The sequence below is a fragment of the Sphaerodactylus townsendi genome, linkage group LG06 (assembly GCF_021028975.2).
Source record: "Sphaerodactylus townsendi isolate TG3544 linkage group LG06, MPM_Stown_v2.3, whole genome shotgun sequence".
Lineage (NCBI taxonomy): Eukaryota > Metazoa > Chordata > Lepidosauria > Squamata > Sphaerodactylidae > Sphaerodactylus > Sphaerodactylus townsendi.
In genome coordinates, this window is record NC_059430.1 from 78,726,450 (window position 1) to 78,745,956 (window position 19,507).

At 41.0% G+C, this 19,507-nt stretch overlaps 1 protein-coding gene across 2 annotated transcripts in view; it reads left to right on the top strand.

Annotated features, from left to right (window-relative positions):
• Positions 1-3,216: 3,216 nt before the first annotated feature.
• TTLL8 (tubulin tyrosine ligase like 8) overlaps positions 3,217-19,507 on the top strand; it is a 36,829-nt gene continuing 20,538 nt past the window's right edge. The window contains exons 1-5 of one of the 2 annotated variants that reach the window (XM_048502470.1): positions 3,217-3,923; positions 4,708-4,803; positions 10,282-10,373; positions 15,971-16,127; positions 18,403-18,470. In XM_048502470.1, coding sequence (XP_048358427.1) covers positions 3,848-3,923; positions 4,708-4,803; positions 10,282-10,373; positions 15,971-16,127; positions 18,403-18,470 — 489 coding nt within the window. In that variant the 5' untranslated portion in view covers positions 3,217-3,847. Of the gene's footprint in view, positions 3,924-4,021; positions 4,634-4,707; positions 4,804-10,281; positions 10,374-15,970; positions 16,128-18,402; positions 18,471-19,507 lie in introns of those variants that run through there. The other variant, XR_007244943.1, reaches the window with a different exon arrangement.

Here is a 19,507-nt window from a genome sequence, read left to right on the forward strand (position 1 = left end):
ATCTGTTTACACGGGAGAAATTCCCCATCCCAGTGATAAGAAGAGTTGGTTGTATATACCTCTTTTCCATCTATATTTAAGGAGTTTCAAAGTGGTTTACAACTGGAGTGCTGTGTGGTTTCCGGGCTGTATGGCCTTACCAACTGCCTTACCATCCCCTCTCCACAAGAGATACCTTGTGAGGTAGGTGGGGCTGAGATAGTTCTGAGAGAACGGTAAGTAGCCCACGATCACCCAGCAGGCTTCATGTAGAAGAGTAGGGAAATACACCCAGTTCACCAGATTAGAGTCTGCCACTCATGTGGAAGAGTGGGAGAATCAAATCTGGTTCTCCAGATTAGAGTCAGCCCCTCTTAACCATTACACCATGCTGGCTCCCCCTACACCTACTAGTGAATCAGTGATTAGTACTATAAAGGAAAGATTTCCTCCTCTCCTGTATTAGTCATAAATTGCAGTCTATACATTTTGTGCTTTAGAATTAAATGGACTCCTGATAATTGAAACTGTTTATAGTCTTCCCCCGTCACCTGCATAGTTTTGCCCTGAGTACTGTTTGTTGGAATGATGGTCTTGGGAAAAGTGCAGTGGGGGTATGGGAATACTAGGGGTGAGGTGATGACTTAGTGGTAGAGCATCTCCTTTTCATGCAGAAGTTTAAATCCCTGTCTCCAGTTAAAAAAATCAGATAGAAAGTGACATGAAATACTTCTGCCTGAGACCGTGGTTAACAGTTGATAAGCTGATAGTCAGAGAAGACAGTACTGACCTTGATAGACCAGTAGTCAGAGTTAGTAGAAGACAGCTTTACTGTGAAGGTACTTGGATGTGGCAAAGAGAGAAAACACTGGCAATATTACAAAGCCATTGTGGTGTAATGGCTGCTAGAATATTGGACTAGAACCTGGCAGGCCCGGATTCAGATCTCCACATTGTCATGAAAGCTCAGTAACCCATAACATACTCAGCCTAACCTACCTGACAAAGCTGCTGGGAAGATAAAAAGGGGAATCATGTACAGCATCTTCAGCTCCTTGGAGTAAAGACATGATAAAAATATACTCATTACAAAATAGTTCTCTGATCAAGGCTGAAGTAGATTCCTGCATTTGTGGTGCAGGGATAGCCAATATTCATTCAGGAAAAATGTAACTATTAAGATACAAGGTTTACCTGATCCAGCAATGGCTACTAGCCTTGAGGATTTAAGGGTATCTCCATATGCATAAGCAGCAAACTTCTGAATATTAGTGCCAAAAGGCAGCATGAGGTCTTAGCATCTATGCCATTTTTGTTGGTCATCCAGGAAAACTGACTGCTCTGTGAAACAGGGTCTGAACTAGATGGACAACTGGTCTGAACCAGCAGGGTTCTTCTTATGCCACATGCATGGTAGAAAATCAAAGAAAGATACAAAGGGACTTTCTACAATATAGTAAACATAGATAGATGATAGATAATCGATCCAAATGATTATCCATAATTTTTGACATGTTCTGAACAAGCTTTGAAGGTGAATAAACTCACAAAGTAGGATGACTGTTTCTTCTACACAACCAACTCCTGACTTAAGAGAACAAGATGGGAGTCTTCTTACCAAAAACACACTCATCCAATTATAGCATTTAGAAGAAAAACATGAGGCTGCTCAAACAGAATATGGACTCCTCAATAAGTTGCCAGTCAAAAATTATGTCAGATCTTCAAAGTAAAGCCAGACTTACACCATCACATTGATAATGTTCACTCTGAGTATGTTATCATAATTGGGGAGCATTGAGCCAAGATGAAAGAAGAGGTTGAGATTAGACCAAATGCTATGTTCATCTCAAGATTGTGTCAGCGTGGAAAGAGTAATTCATGCTTTTTCTAGAGTCTGAAATCCTCCTGAAACCTCTGAGCAGTCTTCCTATTGCTTGTTTGCTGTCAATAATTTCAAAGTGTGCAAGTAAAAGACTGACTAGCATTGAAGCTGAAGTAATGAAGTAATCAGTCCATGTTAAAATGGATCATAAACCAGTCTTTACACAGATGCCTGCTTTAGCTACAGCCACCCTACCCAGAATGCACAGGGTTGCCTATCTGCAAAGGTCACAATGGTAGTGTGGGGGGGGGGGGAGGATATGTAGCTCTTTAGTAAAGAGGAGAAGGGACTAAAGGAGGAGCCTCAAGTGTCACCAAGTACAGCAGCTTTGCTTCTCTCAGGAAATATTGGAATTTGGAAGCGAAAAGTCAAGGATTCTATCTGTCATGGTGAGCCTTTATAAGACAAGAAATTAATATTGCTTGAGACCCCATGTAGGACACAAATTCTTGGAATGGTGACTAAAGTGACTCAGAGCAAATGAAAACACAGAAATCTTTGGTATGTTTTAACATGCTCCAAGAAATTTATTAATAGATCAAAAGTTCATGAAAGAAATCCACTGGCTTCCCATATTAATCTACAAAAATCAGTTACAGAAACATGAGCAGAGCTTTCTCTTCTGGAACAATTAGAAATGGTACATAGACAATCCAATTGGTGGTACAATGATTCCATAAGCAAAAGTTGGCTTGAAAGGGGTTGAGCAAGAGGAACTGAATTCCTGGTAGATAGCCTGTGCTTCCTTAGCGAAGACTTCTTCATGCATTAAGAACTGTGGCAACAGATACTGTTTAGTGTTGTGAAGCATTATTTTGCTTCCAATTTGAAATTCTATTTTGATTAAGAGAAGATAAATGGAAAATAATGGATGCATTTCAGTGACATGTTTCTTCCCTAATCATTTTAACTGGTACATTGTCATTTTCACCGGAACTATTATAATGATTGATTTGGATGGTTAATGAAATGCACTTGGATGGTAAGACATGTATTACCTCGTGGTATTTAACAAAAATAAAGATGAATTTAGACGATGCACAAGAATCCATGCCAGTCTTTCTCTCCTTTTGTCTCAGCAACTTAATACAACTTGAATTTGAAAACTTGTTTTGTGCCCAGCACCACCAAAACTCATTCAGTGTACATGTCCATATGAAGACAACCACCTGCAGACTTTGAACTTTACCTTGAAGTAATTTATCCTGCCTTCCTTTTTTGCACTGAATATCTGATGAAGAATTTTTAGAAACTTGAAAGCTCCCACACTATTTTGTGATGTTTTAGTTGGTCCTATTAAAAGGTATTATATAACTTCTCTTTTTGAATTTTATCTGATGACCAGTGCAGCTGCTTGCACCCCTTGTAATTAATTTATGTAATTAATTTCCCAACCTGGAGCTGGCGATCCTATCTGCAACATCTCTGTAATTAATTTATTATCTCTGTGATTAATTTACTATAATTAATTTCCCAACCTGGAGCTGGCAGCCCTATCTTTATCTTAAGATTCCAAAAACTGCAGACCACAGGAGGCCTTCCATCAGCATTTGCATTATCTTTTTCATCATATTTTTTAAAAAGTATGCTGGATATCACACTTGATGAAGCTTGTTTATTGTTCTGTGATATTTTTCCAATCCTAATACAAAATCCCATAAGAGTTCAGTTTTGGATTTTTGGGGAGTGGATCAAAACAAGTACAGTTTCTATCTTGGAAAGGAAAACATTCCTGAACAAAAGTAATCTTCTTAAATTGTATTGTTTTCATCAGGCAACGGATACATAGAGAAAGAGAAAGGGAAAGAGAGAGAGCAAGAACAAAATAAAGTTTTATTCCAAGAAAGTGCATTACTATAAGATTAATCTATTATATTTTATTTGAATGTCAAGACTCTGTTTGTATTCATGGAAGAAAATTAAAATAATTTCATGTTTCTTAATTTGCAGGAGTAAAGCAAGCAGTGAAATCATAATGACAGCATGAACACTTTTCAAGCTGAAAGAAAACCACTCCTGGTACCTATAGATAAAGAAACAAAATATGAAGGAGAAAATCGTTAGTATTTACAAATAATCTTTTAAAAATGATAACAACATATAGAAAAAAACTTTATATTGGTACAGAATGTGGTTTGAAAATTCTTCTTTCCTCAGGAATCTTGGAGAACATAATGTTCCAGTACTGGAAATCACATGCTGAACAATAGGGGTTGAATCCTATGACTACCTTCCCCCATCTTCTCCCAACAGAAATAGACTTTCTTCAGCAAGCAAACATCGGAGGGAACCTTACTCCATCAGAATAAGCAGTTCTCTAATGGAGGAAGACTTTTCCTATTGAAGGAAGACTTAGCAGAAGAGAATCATAGCATCCAGTCCTAGGTTTAGCCTGATTATAGATCAGCATGATGTTCCATAACAGTGACTTTATGTTCTTATGCTTCATTAAGAACACTCAAAGGAAGCTAGACTACCATCTCATGATACATATACTTATAATAATGTTTGTCCAAACTGTACATTTTTAAAGAGTATATCTAGAACGATTTTGTGTGAAAAGAACCATCACAAGATACCCCTTGAATCATCAGAGCACTAATGTCTAAATTCAAATTTATGTTCTGTCAGGAACTGACATTATTATTGCTGTATTGATTTCTGTTTGCAACAAGTCTCTTTCACCAATGTGCTGGATGGTCTTGTTCTCACTGCTGTACGGTCACAAATGAATATGGTATTATATTTCATAAATAAAATATCATGCTGGATCTCAATTGTTTTTTTTATATATTCTATCTCAGTAGCTGTAGTTTCTTCTGTGCATTTTCTTTTTCTAATAGGACTGACAAAGGTGGAACTACCTCTTCAAAAATTTCTGAACATCACAGTGGACAAGTGCCTTCCTGTAGTTTCTTTCCATCAGGGAATGTTTCCTGGTATGTCTCCATAACCTTTTGCTTGGCATTCTTGACTATTTTGAATGTTATGCTATTGATGAACCCATTTGCAATGTACTGAAAGCAAATGAGGAGCAAATAAATGAGAAAAAATGGTTTCAAAATAGCATTCAATAAAAGTTTGAGGTTAACTAATGTGCACAATAGGACCCACTCAGAACAAAAGGGATTCCATATAGACTATTCCACAAGTAATTTAATGGGATAGGACCAGTGGTGGGATACAAAAATTTTAATAACAGGTTCTGATGGTGGTGGGATTCAAACAGTGGCGCAGCCGCACACTCACACCTCCAGTCCCTATTGGGCAGGGAGGTTGCTTTAGTAACCCCTTCTCGGCACTCAGAAAAAATTAGTAACCACTTCTAGAGAAGTGGTGAGAACTGGTTAGATCTTACCTCTGGATAGGACACTCGGAAATTGGATTCAAGCCTTTCTGAAATCATTGAGAATTGACCCTTTGGTTATGCAGGGTGTTTGAAACTTTAACAATGCTATTCAAATGGTAGGGGATGGAGAGGTGCTGAAGCTGTGCTGGAAGTGATGAAAGGGTTGCTCCAGCATTTATGCAAACTGGCATGCCTGCTAGCATCAAGGGACTTACGTCAGACAGCAGACAGCCGCTGCAGCGCCCAAACCCAGAGAAAGCCCCTTGCTTAGGAAACAACCAAACCTAACAGATACCTAACACTGGGCACAATCCAGTCGACATTAAGCCCTTTTGAACCGCATAAATAATATGTCCACATGGACAGGACAAGGGATGCCAGTCTCCAGGGCAGACCTGAAGATCCCTTGGAACAGTTCTACTCCTATTCACAGAGATCAGTTCCCCTGGAGAAAACAGATACTTTAGAGGGTGGACTCTGTCATTGTGCCCCACTGAGGCCCCTGTACTTCCCAGGCTCCATCCCCAACTCTCCAGAGGTTTTCCATCCTGGATCTGGCAACCCTACTCCCCATCCCCTGCCAATGGCCGGGGGGACCTAATAACCCCAGCAGGACATCATCTTACTCACATATGTGTGCGCCTTGTGGGAATCACATCAAACTGAAATGTTTCAGGGCATGCATACGAAGGACACCCCCCGTTGTCTGTATGTGTGAATGGAATGGAAGACCAGCAATCTATATGGCTGATCATCTCCAGGCACCATATCCACAGCACATTTTCATCTTGCCCTTACTCCAAGAAGCTCAAAGCACTTGCCCTTACTCCAAGAAGCTCAAATCATTGTTGTTGACTCTTCCATTTTATCTTCAAACCAATCCTATGAGGTAGGTTAGGCTGACAGGATTAGGCTGACAGGGTGACTGGTACAGAGTGTCATCAAGAGAATTTTTCAAATAAATTACTGTCTTATGCACCATGATGTCACTTCCAGGGAACACCTGAAAATGGCATTAGGTAGCTCTAAGAATCACAGGAAACATCATTGTAAAACCATAACGTTTCCAGCAATTCCTAGAGCTAATCATGTCATTTCCAGGAAACCTGTATACCTCTTCCCCCCTCCCTCCCCTGCAAGCTTCTGCCACTTTCCAAGCATGGCTTGTTAATCCTAGTTGTGGTGTTTGAACTTGGACCTCTCAAATCTTAGTCCAACACTTAAATAATGTATGCTGTCTGAAGCTATATAATCAATCAGGTGCTAATCAAGGGGTAGGGCAAGTGTTTACACCATCCCACTTTGAGTAATGATTGATCCACTTAAGAATTCTAATAATAGACTTTTAAATTCTGAGATATAACAGCATTCATTGGAAGAATGTCTTGTTTTAGAATACTTTTGCTTAAGAAAACTAACTTAGGCTGATTCCGCATGGGCCAAAATCAGCAGTGTGAAAATGGTGTAAACCTTTTTACACCATTTTAAATCCTTTTACACTGTTTTCACACTGTTTTCACACTGCTGTTTTTGGCCCATGCGGAATCTGCCTTAGATATTGGCTCATTCCGCACATGCAGAATAATGCACTTTCAAACTGCTTTCAGTGCTCTTTGAAGCTGTGCGGAATGGCAAAATCCACTTGCAAACAGTTGTGAAAGTGGTTTGAAAACGCATTATTTTGCGTCTGCGGAAGGGGCCATTGAGCTATCTCCAAGCTGCACCACTGCTCTGCCCACCCAGGATCCCTCCGTGTTCAGCATGGATTCTTCGAGATCACCATCATCTTTATCATGAAGTGCTTCTGGGATGAGGGGAACTTTCTTTAGACACTGCAATAGTTCCAGTGATCTGTTAGTGGAGAGTGTTGATGGTTGTGTTTCCCACTTTCCTCTCCCCCACTTCTGTAGTCTTTAATGACCCCTAGAAAGTTAAGGTTGTGGAATCTGCATGAAAAATTAGCCATGCTGGTTAGTGGGCTGAAGTGACGAAGGAGAAAGAGTCACTGTCCTTCCTGCTACTTCCATCCATTGAGTCACAGGTCTGTAAGAGGGAAGCCCCCCCCTTCCTTCTCCTTATTGCATCTCCTTGAAATGCCTGCCTGTTAGTTTACTCTTGTCCTACAATTCTGGGAATCAATTCTCCCAGTGTTAGAGTAGAATGTAAAATCTTGTACATTACTTATGTGAGCATAATCCAATCTACTGTTACTGAGTAAGAGGGTGTTTAAAGAGTTGTAATTTGAGGAATGTATATTTGGTTGAGGGAGATGAACTTAAAAACTTATTAATGTTCTATTCAGCTTATAAATTTCTGATGCTAACAGCATGTAGATAATTAAATGCCTCTTAGATCCCAACCTTTTCTGGAAATGAGGCATTCCCACCTAGCAAGAAAGGCTTGCCTATGGCCCTGTAATCAAAGGGGCGCAACCAATGGCTAGTTAAGGCAAAAACAATGGCTAAAGTCCCTTTTCTGGTAACAAATACATGAATCTAACAGTGCTATCATAGCTTTCCTCCAGTTTTCCTAATGTCTTCTCCGCCTTATTTACTTCTCACTAGTGGATTCCGCACAGCAAATATATAACAGGTTGCAGTTGTTATAAAGGAACCCATTTTCCTTTTTCCCATTTACATGCATGCTGTGCAGGCAGTGATTGGAGCCCATGGAAACAATCCAGATTGTTTTCGTGCCTTTGTACAGATAAGCTTCTTTCCCTTTTTAATTTCCTGTAACACATGCGTAACTTTGCAGGCATACAGAAATGAGCCCCTGCAGCCATGCCGATTGTCCCACAATACAATAGGCTGCACCTGCGTAGCTGCGCATGTGCAACATGCACAATAAAAGAAAAAGGGATCTACCTGCAATGGCAGGGCAATAATGAACATATTGCTGCAACTGGCGGATTCTTTTTGATTGTGGATGGCGTAGTGGAAGGGAGGGAAATAAAGCGCCTCCTGCCTGGCTGTTTGTACAGGAGTGGCTCCAATTTGGGATTTTGCAAAAGAACTGCTGGTTTAGTGATTTTTGAAAATCCTGGGCTGGGGGAAATGAAATGGGGCAAACTCATTTTTGGATGGGACCTGTGCAAAATCCCCCCCCCCCCCAACAATTTGTATTGCGCTCTACACCCATTATATTTGCCCTGTGAGGTCATCCACCACTGTGAAACTAAACCACTGGCTCACAAGCATGACTGTAAGTAAAAAGAAGTTTAGAAACTTACCGCATTTGCGAGGAAAAAATTCAATGTGGGTCTGGACCAAGACTTTTATAGTAAACCCACAGTGACTTAAGATCCTCAAGAAGGAGGTTTGACTGCACCTGTAATTAAGGAAAGCTGATCTGGGATAGCAATCCCACAATAACCTTTTTTCTGAAATAACCTCAGGAATAGAATCTTTCAGCTTCTTCAGCTGCAACTAGCATGGAATGTTTCTCATTGTAAATGTGTTTGTTTCCAAATCTCTCCCTTGGCAACATTCCAAATGAGGAAATGCTCCAATAAAGATTCAGTCTGTTGAGGGCAGTGATGTAGAAACCAGGGAATAAGGCTGGGCACAGGATTTTACCTGTTCTTCAATATCTTTGGAAAAAATGTACATTGACTTGGATCATGCAGTCTTGAAGAAGAAGACACTAACAACTGTGGATACTTCTCTCATCCTTTTTCATCCTGCATTCTCTTTCAATCCAGGAAAAGTTAATTCCTGGGGCTGTAGGAGATAGCCATGGGTTAGGGTTACCAAGTCCAGGTTGGGAAGTTCCTGGAGATAGGGGGAACAGTACTTTAGGAACAGTACAGTTTTGGTAGTGGTCAGAGTTCAGATGGTATAATGCAGTGGTTCTCAACCTTCTTAATGCTGCGACCCTTTAATACAGTTCCTCATGTTGTAGTGACCCCCAACCCTAACATTTATCCATTTACAGATGGAGAACACTGATGCAGAGAGTCCTAGGCGACCCCTGTGAAAGGGCCGTTCGACCCCCAAAGGGGTCGCGACCCACAGGTTGAGAACCGCTGGTATAATGCCATATAGTCCACACTCCAAAGTCAGTATTTTCCCTAGGGATACTGACCTTTATCATCTGGAGATGAATTGTAATTCCATGCCTTATCTGGATATTGGTTAGGGGTTGCATCGAGGAGGTCAAGCTGACACTAGCAGAAGATGGAAAGAGGGTGATTTCACCCCTCCCTCCCATTCTGCATGTCTCTCTGGGTCCCAGGACTTTGGGGATCAATTTTTTCAAGATCAGAAAGGACCGCTGCAGGGAGGGAAATGCAGAAACAATATCCAATCCTTGAATACAAGGATTGTGGGATCCAGCCAACTTATATGTATTTTGACTTTCTATTATTTTATTCATTTACATTTCTATTCTTTTCAATGGGAAAAGAATTTATACCTGTAACTTTTAATTTTTTTAAACCAAACTGGGAGCCCCATTTGGGGGGCAAAATAGCTTGTGGAGAGGTGAAACTGACAACCTGCAGCCGCTGCCAGCCTCCCCTGGTGTGGTGCAGGACACTGTGCCAGCATCCCAGCATCCCTACCGCCATTTTTGGTGCAGTGGGGTGGCCCGGGGGTGTGGCTGGGGTCCTTTTGGCCAATTGTTGAGTTATGCCAGCAGCGCAAAATTTGAAGGGTTTCAGAAGTCTATTCAGCCCCATAGAGGTTTCTCAGTGGTGGGGAGGTTGTTTTGTTTTGCAAACCTTCCCTGCCACTGGAAAGCCTTTCTGGGAGTGGTCAAATGGCATGGTTGCTGCACCACAGCTGCCCACCTCACCACTTGGGTGGGGCTGTGGGATTCTTAAAGAGCTGTAATTCTCATAATGAGATGTTCCACGCAAATTGCCAGCAGATAGGAGAAAGCATACCTATTTTAAACCTGAAATGAAAAATGCCTCTACTTGATACTACAATCTGGCACCAAATTTTGGTGTTTATATAGTTTGTAAATGTTTAGGAATGAGAACCAATTTAAGCCAATTTTAGATTCCTCTTTTTGAATTTAACCCTTTGCAAAAGGTAATCTGCATTGTTCTTTATATTTTTAGGTCTAACTCCGAAAGTTGTGGATGAATTGCCACCACCACCCAAAATAGACAAATACAAGCTGGCAAGATTTTTAACGGAAAAGGCCGTCAGGGTATATGGGATTATGTATTTTTGTTAACACTGCTTTTTTAATTTACTGCATTTCTGCCTCACCTATTGGATTCATGTAATGATTTTATAGCAACAAAGGATAATGATCGTGGGTAAGAGAACTGTCTCTCATGAAGTGACCAGGTAGCAATTGTGCTTCATGGTCTTCTAGCAGTCTCTCTGCTCTCAGGTTTACAATGTGTTATGGACTGGGCCCTCTATTGGTGCCCCAATGTTGTATAAACCTCTGAGAAAGGATTAGAGAGGCACTTATCTCTAGGGCCTTCTGATGGATCTGTAAAACAGAGCTGTTAAAGAGAGCTTATGTGGTAGCTTGAACATTATTGATTTGATTTTTCTGCTTAATAGTGTTTTTGTAGTAATTTTAAATACATTACTTTTGTATATACTGTTTGCTGTAATTAACCACTAGTCTTCAGTCTGTGTTGAGATAAAGCTGAGATATATAAATACCCCAAATAAATAAATAAATAGGTAGTGTATTATTGATCTTGAAATATGAAAACAGAATGAATACATGATTCCACAAAACTCAATTGTAACAAGATCAAGGAAATAAAACATTATTCCCTTTGTCAAATTAAGCACTACTCTTGGCTTATTTTTTTTCTAAATCCTGATCATAATAAGCATTTGCTAGTTTCTTTCAAAATCATTTAACTTTTCTACCATCCTTTCTAATTTTGACTGTATATATTAATTATTTTGATCTTCTGGGGCCTGTCATTCAACTAATGCACACACTAATTTTTAAATTATCCACCATCTTTCCACCAATGAGGATCTCAGTCAATAACTAGACATAATTTTAATCAATTCTCTTCAAATGTTTTTCATGAAATAGCTAAAACACCCATCTCTGGTTTGAACATTCATGGAAGGGCAGAGCAGGGGTGTATCTGCCTGGGGACATGGGGTCAGTACACTCAGGCTGGGATAAAGCAAGCTTTGTAGATTATCTCAAAAACCTGTAAATCCTATTACCCAAAAATTAGAATGAAAGGAAAGGAATACATGTGCATACTATGGAAAAGGATGCCTCTGTCAAATGACTGATACATTTCTCAAAACTATACAAATCTATGCCAGCTCACTGATATTATAAAATGAATGTTGTCTAGATCCAGATCCACCTCTTGGGAGGTTCTGTTGTTTTGCAGCCCCGTATGAGAGTTCAGAGGAATGTCATGGACCCCATAACGGATCCAAAAAGATACAGAAGAACTCTATGCATTGTTGTGCCCCTGATGACATTGCTGGGGACTAGGGGTGACTGGCCATGTGTGGAAACTGGTGGGAGTCTGGTGGGCAGGGACATGGGGAATACGCTATCAGTGATGGAGTGATTCATTTCTGGGGAAAACCCAGAAGTTTTCTTCAGGAACTGCCAGAAACTCTTGCTCACTGTGATTAATTTTTTCTGTCCCACTGGCTCCTGGAGTACTTGCAACCAGTGGCTGCTGGGATTGGGAGATCACCTCTCCCAGTGGGCGTATGGCAATCCCATTGGGAAAACACACCAAGGTCCACAGGTCTTGGGGACTGGTATGGGCCGCTTCCGCACAGAGGCGGAAGCGGCTGGGTCGGCGTAGTCCCAGAAAGAACCGGTGGACTCACCTGGTCGCCCGGTGAACTTACCTGGTTGCCCGGTGGACTTACCTGGTCTCCGGCCCTCCGGCGCGTCGCTGGGGCCTGGGGACACGCTTCTCCTGCCCTGCGCGCCTGCTTCAGCGTCGCAGAGCAGGGGGGCGTGTCCCCAGGCCCCGGCGACGCGCCGGAGGGCCGGAGACCAGGTAAGTGACGGGAGGGAGTGTGGGGGGGGGGAAGCGCCTGGAAGCCGCTGCCGTTCTCATGGCAGCGGCTCCCAGCCGGCGTTTCCAGGAAAGTGCGCTTCCAAGCGCACTCTGGAAATGCCAGCTTGGCGCCGGTCGGGCGGCGCGGCTGCGCAGCAGCTGCACCCCCTGTGCGAATGGCTCCCTGGGGACGGCGTTTTTGCCGTCCCCAGGACGCCATACAACGCCCGTGCGGAAAGGGTCATGTATTTATTAGCCTTACTGGGTCCTTCCTAACATTCCTTCTCCTTGGATGATTTTGTGGAGAGTGTGAGAAGAATGCCAGAAATATGGACAGCTTCCAGGACTTGATTATTAGAGCCCTACTTACAACCTGTGTCTCTACTGACCTGGATGGGATCTTTTAGGCCACCCTTCACTACATCTATTACTGTGGTAGGCTTGCCAGTGCCCTAATATTCTGTGGCCCACTGCTGCTAGAAGTGATGGCAGGAGAAAAATTTAAAAATGGCAATGTTGCATGAGCCATTACATCACTTCCAGGGAAAACATGGACATGAGCTACCCTCGGGGGAGGGCAGTTTATAAATATAATAAATATAATAAATCATCATCATCATCATCATCAAATCCAGGTTTCCTCAGGAAGTCCTATAATGGCAGATGCCTAGCAACCCAAGTGGCAAGGGTAAAAAAGAATCATGTGTTACCAGGAGCAGCAGTGGTGTAGGAGGTTAAAAGCTTGTGTATCTAATCTGGAGGAACCGGGTTTGATTCTCAGCTCTGCCGCCTGAGCTGTGGAGGCTTATCTGGGGAATTCAGATTAGCCTGTACACTCCCACACACGCCAGCTGGGTGACCTTGGGCTAGTCAGCTTCTCAGAGCTCTCTCAGCCCCACCTACCTCACAGGGTGTTTGTTGTGAGAGGGGAAGGGCAAGGAGATTGTAAGCCCCTTTGAGTCTCCTGCAGGAGAGAAAGGGGGGATATAAATCCAAACTCTTCTTCTTCTTCTTCTTCTTCTGGTAGCAGATATTAAATGTACCACATAACTCCATTAGGTTGCTCTGCAGCAGACTAACATGGCGACCCTTCTGGAATTTACAGCAAGGCTGGGACAAAGTAGAGGCATCCAGGTATCACTGAAGGTTTAATTACAGCAAACAGCATGATACCAAAAATTCTTTGGCCATGAAGGCAAAAGTCTATGAAAACATGTATATCTTGGCTTATCACACTAAGACCCACTTAGAGTGCCATCAAACAGGAAAGTTATATTAGCATCTGTCCACTCCAGAGCTCTCTCAGTGATGGTTCCTGTCTTTTTCTGTTCAATCAAATCAGCATCCATTAAACAGCTACACAGAATTGAAGCAATGAATCAATAAACCATCATTTCAATGAATAAGTAAAAAAACCACCCTTCATGGTGACCATGAAACTTTTTGAGAAGGTGAATGCAGACAAACATCATGGGAAGGGGGGTGGGGGGATTGAAAACATTCTGAAAATGTTCTAGGTGGCTTGTGTGGAAAGGTTCTTAAAAGCCCAGGGTAAGCAGAAAACATGTCCTCCAAACATCAACATGAATGTAACTCTTATCTCTAGCATAGATCAGTTTGGTCAAAAAAATGTTACATGATCTACAGAAAAAGAGGAAAAGTCCTCTATCTTCAGATTTACAAGGGATAACTTCTGTTCAAAAAGCTGGACCAGAGAAAGTTATAAGAGTCCCTAAAGGTAATAGTTCCTGTGTGATAGAATTTCTCCAGAATTCTATGGCTCCTGTGGCATAGAGCCATAGATGGTTGTTATACGTTTCTTTTACATCAAGGGCCATGAATTTGTCCCAGCAGCCATCAACGTTTTCAGTGCCAAGGTAGCCCAGCAACTGTTTTATCAGGTATCATTATGGATAGGAGCTTGGAACCACTCAGTTGAGCAAATTCGGTCTTGCTTCTTATATAAGATACTAGGTGTCCCCCATTGTGTGCCATGCTGCTTTGTGTTTTGAAGCTGGTCAACAGCTTCTTGATACTAGGGCATGGTTAGTGACCTTCAAGTTCTGAGTACATTTATGCTTCAAGCTGGAGGTCCCAAGTTTGAAACTTTGCCTGTCCTTCAAAGATTTGAGTGGTGGGCTTGCAAAGAGGCCAAAATATTTACTCTAGGTCAGTCACTCAAGGTTTTGGCAATTTTACCAGCCAATGAAATCCTTCAGAACTTGAAAGGAGGTTTATTGACCAAGAATATCTGAATCTAACCAGAAAAGCCAGTAAGTTCTGTTCCCCACTCTACTTTGGAATATACCCCAAGGTAGCTTGTATAGCAAAACATTTAATACAACTAACAGAGCTCAGGCAGTGCCGAGCCTTTACTCGTGCAAGATGTAACATACTCTCATCAGCTTTGCTGCAATTCAGACAGTTGAAAATTCCCCATCATGAGAGAGTTTGCATATGCATCATGAATTGTGTAGAATCGCTCAAACGCAGGCTTTTGTACTGCCCTCTCTGTGACACAACCAGATTAAATTTTTCTGCAACAGGTTCTGGCAAAGAAAAAAAGTTTGTCAGACCAACAAAAAAATCTTATGCCTGTTAAATAATGTTGTAGCTAATATAACCGAGACAACAGCCACAGTTCTATGTCTCACCATCTTGATGCATTTTCAAACTTAGTTCTATAGCACTGCAGCTAATTCTTAAACTCTGTTATATTATGCATGACTTCTTTTCCCTTGTCTGTCTTTATGCTGATATGCCAATAAAGGTTGACTTGACTAGAGCCATAGAGACAGAACAGCATGCTTGTTGGGAGACCTCTGCATCTTTCACATTTAATTGGCAGTGCAAGATAAACAGTGCAGTCCTAAACACAGTCACAACCTTCTAAACCCATTAGGTTTAGAAGGGTGTAACTTTGTCCAGGATTGCACTGAAAATAATCTAGATGGTTCCCCCAGTAGACAATTATTTTTCAGGAGTTTGAAGATGTTGTGTTACATGTAGGATTTAATTGTTCATGTCTTTTCATGTTTCATGTCTTTTGAAGATAATTGTAACCTTCCTTGAGTCCTTTTTGAGAAAAAGGCAGATGAAACATGCCTCAAATATATCTTTCTGATCTTATAAATTATCGAGGGGATGTTCCAGATGTGGTTGCAAACACTGCCCAAAGATATCAACTAGACACCATAAGTCAAAGCAGCATAAAGCATGCTTCAACCCATTTAACTTAATGGGATTCATTACACTTAACTCTTGTGTTGGATACATACCTAAGACTGCACTTCTCTGATGGGAAAAAATTGAATTAAAGCTCTAAACAAAGTTGAATCTGTACGCAGTAGTTCCACTTTAAGCCATGATAACTTTAGAAGGGGCTATGGGTCAGTGTTGAATGTACATATGAAGCTGCCTTAAACTAAGTCCATCCAGACCAGTATTATCTACTCAGAATGGCATTAGCTTTCCAGGTCCTAGGCAAAGGTCATCACTTGCTACCTGATTTCCTTACCTGGAAATGCTGGGAATTACAGAAATTATAAGTCAGTGTGAATAAAAGCTGCTTAAGGTACCAAACATTGTCTAAGGCATGAAATACTATAATGAAAAGAGACGTTACACAGCTAGAGGACACTGTATTAAAGAAATATCTCTTACAGAAGAGACCTCCTGAGCCTGTTCCATTATATTACTGTTCTAATCTCTCCTGAATATTTCTGTTCTGCACATTCATTGATCTTCTTTCATGTTGACTCAAATGTATTTGCTTTGATTTTAGGAAAAAAAAATATTTTCCATTTCTGGACCGTACCCTGTAATCCGTAATTCTTTAAGGAAAAGAGGGTGGGTGGAAAGAAAGTACCTCCTTAAAAATGACTCTCATGAACATAAAGAAGATGGGAATGAAACAGAATGTGACAATGGTGGGAAAAGCGGTAGGAGTTTATATATCTTTTCATTCACTTTGAAGTTGGGATATAAGCCTTGGAAATAAAATTTTCAGATTTCACTTCCCTGTTCTGATTGATTAAAAATAAGCATGGGTACAGTGATAGTCTTTAAAGCTCACACCTGATGTTTATCAAAATACTCAAAATGCATGTGATTTTTTTACAGGCTTTCCCCTCTACCCCTATATGATTAGATTCTAATGCCGTGGTGGCAAACCTATGGCACTCCAGATGTTCATGGACTACAATTCCCATCAGCCCCTGCCAGCATGGCCAATTCTCCATCTCTTGCTTAATTTCTAATAAAATCTTGTGGGGCTCAAGTCAATAAGGAGGAAAGATGGAGCACTGACTTCATATCCCAAAGGCTTAGGTTACAGGACTCACGATGGTTATTAGAAATTGAGATAAATGTTTTGTATATGTTTCTTACATTGTATATGACTTCTTACATTGCAAGCAAACTCTGGTACTCAGGCTTGCTGAACTTGAGTTAAAATGAATCTCTTCCTCCCTCTCATGGCCAGTCCAGTGCTAATGCCTAGCAGAAGATTGCAGGGGAGTGGGGACCTTCATAATTGAGATCACACTAATTGGAATGCAATGTCGTCTCTGGAGTGAACTGAGGTAACAATATCACTTCCAGTTTGTGCAGGAAGTGATGTTGGAGTGTTGGTGTGGCACAGATTTCCTCATTTGGCTTCCATGGAACAGCATTGGGCCCTGAGTTTGCCGAGTGGGAGACTGAGTTCCCCTAATTACCATATATGCCTTGTTTCAATTGTTTAGTTGCTGGCACAATCCGAGATGGGAGTATAATTTCAGGTACTTTCAGAGAATGTAAAGTAATTGCTCAAACTAACTATTCAAAGTGCTGGTTACTAATTGTAAGCCTGCATGACCTGAGACCCTAATGCTTTTTGAACTGCATTTTCCAAGTATACTCCCAGGGGTCAATTTTGTGCTTCTTGACTACTTGTGCTGACTTACTGTCTTTATAGCAACAGCTAGGTTTAGGATTGCCAGGCCAGCTGATTGTCACTGTGCCAGAACATGTGTGTATGTGTGGTGGGGGGAGAATTGTATCACTTTTGGGTGACACTCTGGGAATCTAGGAAGAAATTGCAAATGAATCTGAAAGTGATGGGTGATGCTCTAGAAATCCCCCCAAATATTTATGGTCTTTTCCATAGCTGCTTGAGGAAATCCACAGAGCATCCTCATTACTTCCCAGTTTAGATGCATTCACTCCCATTTCATCCTGCTGAGACAATCAGTATTGTTGCACGAATTAGTAGATTAGTAGGCAGATACTGGGGGCAGGCAGATGACAACCCTAGCTGGGCTTTTGTGGTGGTAAGTCCAGTCCCCTGAAATGGCCTACTGGAGGGGGTATGGAGGGCACCTTCACTTTCTGCCTTCAGGAAGACATGTAAAATGATTTTCTTTCAGAGGATGTAATGGATCCAATAGCCGTGACAAAGGATTCCTACCCTTTAGCACCACTGTAAAGGAATTCTTGTCCTGTAAAAGGATCCTATACCCTTTATACTACTGAAGAATAGTTCAGAGAGCAACTCAGCAGCAGGGCACAGGCACACCCCGCATACACATGCACACGCACACACACAAGCTCTTTGGGCTGTTCCTGTCAGCATATCTCATGCTGCCACCTTTGAGGGAAATTTAGCATTGTGAGGAGATCTCACTTTCCCCTTCAAATCTGTTTACTCCTGACAGTCTGGTTTAAGTGCTCTAAAAGAGACTCTGTGAGGCTTTTTAACATTAAAACAAAGTTGGAATGTTTATTTACAGGATTTCTTAGATTAGTTGTTAAAAAGATATTTAAGTTTTACTTTTTCTTAGGCAGGAATAATTGGATGTTACAGACAGTTCTTAGTAATTTACTTTAGATGTGTCAGATAGAATGTTGATTCAGTTCAAATAGATCTTCCTTCACTCAGTTACATTCTTCAGGGTAAACCTTCCTACACAGTCCTGAACAAATACCTCCAACTATTCATCCTTTCCATCAAAGAGTATTCACACTGGGCTAAACAGAGTAACTCTGCCGATATAAAATACTCTCTGGTCCCATATCTACGGGCTGTCTCTGCATAGACTATATCTATAAAGTAGGATGTAACTATTTTAAACAAACACATATTCTTTAAAATGTTGTTTACCTTGCTTTGCTGCAACCTGTTTGTCTGTAGTAAACTTATTTCTGTTCTATTGTTTTATATGATTTCCTTTAAAGAAAGCAAGCCTGCCCTGCGTGAAGAAGAAATTCCTTATAACACTTCAGGCGACATCCATGATATAATGGTAAGATTATAAAAGTTATTATTGTAATATTTTGTTCTGGGGATATCATTTCCTTGGTTTCAGAATGATAAAAGACTATGGGATTTGATTTAGTCCAGTGCTCATCATTTTGTGATGACCAAGTACACTTATTCTGATTTATACTCAAAATGACAGATTATTTACTTTTAGAATGTGTAAGAAGATAAATTAACTGCATGTCAAGCCAGATATGCCCTGGAATTTGGTCTCTGAAATGAACATAGATTTTTTTTTTAAAAAAAATCAATTCTCAGTCATGCAGTTATAGATATGGACTCCCTGTCTAGACCTGTAAATTCTGTTCCCCCCGTTCCTTGGCATCCGATTTGGTCCTGGTGCAGCTGAATACTTATTTCTCCTCTCTGAGCCTAAACTCCACTGGTCCCTCTCTTTAGCCAGCTGTAATATCCTGCCTTCTTCTTTAAGACAGGGAAGGGTAAAAAAGGAACCACATCTTGAAAGACTGTGCATTTGTGAGATGCATTGTGAAGAATTTGTGGACCATGTTTTGCATCACTGTCCCCTTTACCCTATCTGAGTGGCACAGATAAATGGATTGACCAGCAAAAGACTGTATATTTATTAAATAACAACTCTGGAGCTATCCTAGAACAAGGTTTCTCAAACTGGTTATTAATAAGCGATCTTAATATAATTAAGTTATATATAGTTTTTATCTTTTTAAACCTTTTTATATTTTCTCTTGTGTACTAATGATATGCCATTAAAGGTCTATTGTATTGTATTGGATATGGACTCCCCAACATATGTCTGGCTTGATCCTACCTACCATAGAACCCATTATGTCTGTTCAAGGTATTTTGAAACCTTCAGCAAGTTAAGGCTGCTGCCATCTTATGCTACATCCTGAACAGCACATCATGGGATAATAGAAAATAATCTACTGGTTACACAACACACTGCTGGTTTTCCCTCTCCCCACTTCCTTCACTCCAGTCTCCTGTTGTCCCTCACCCTTTAGAGAGCATATCTTCCTTATCGACATCCTGTCTTTC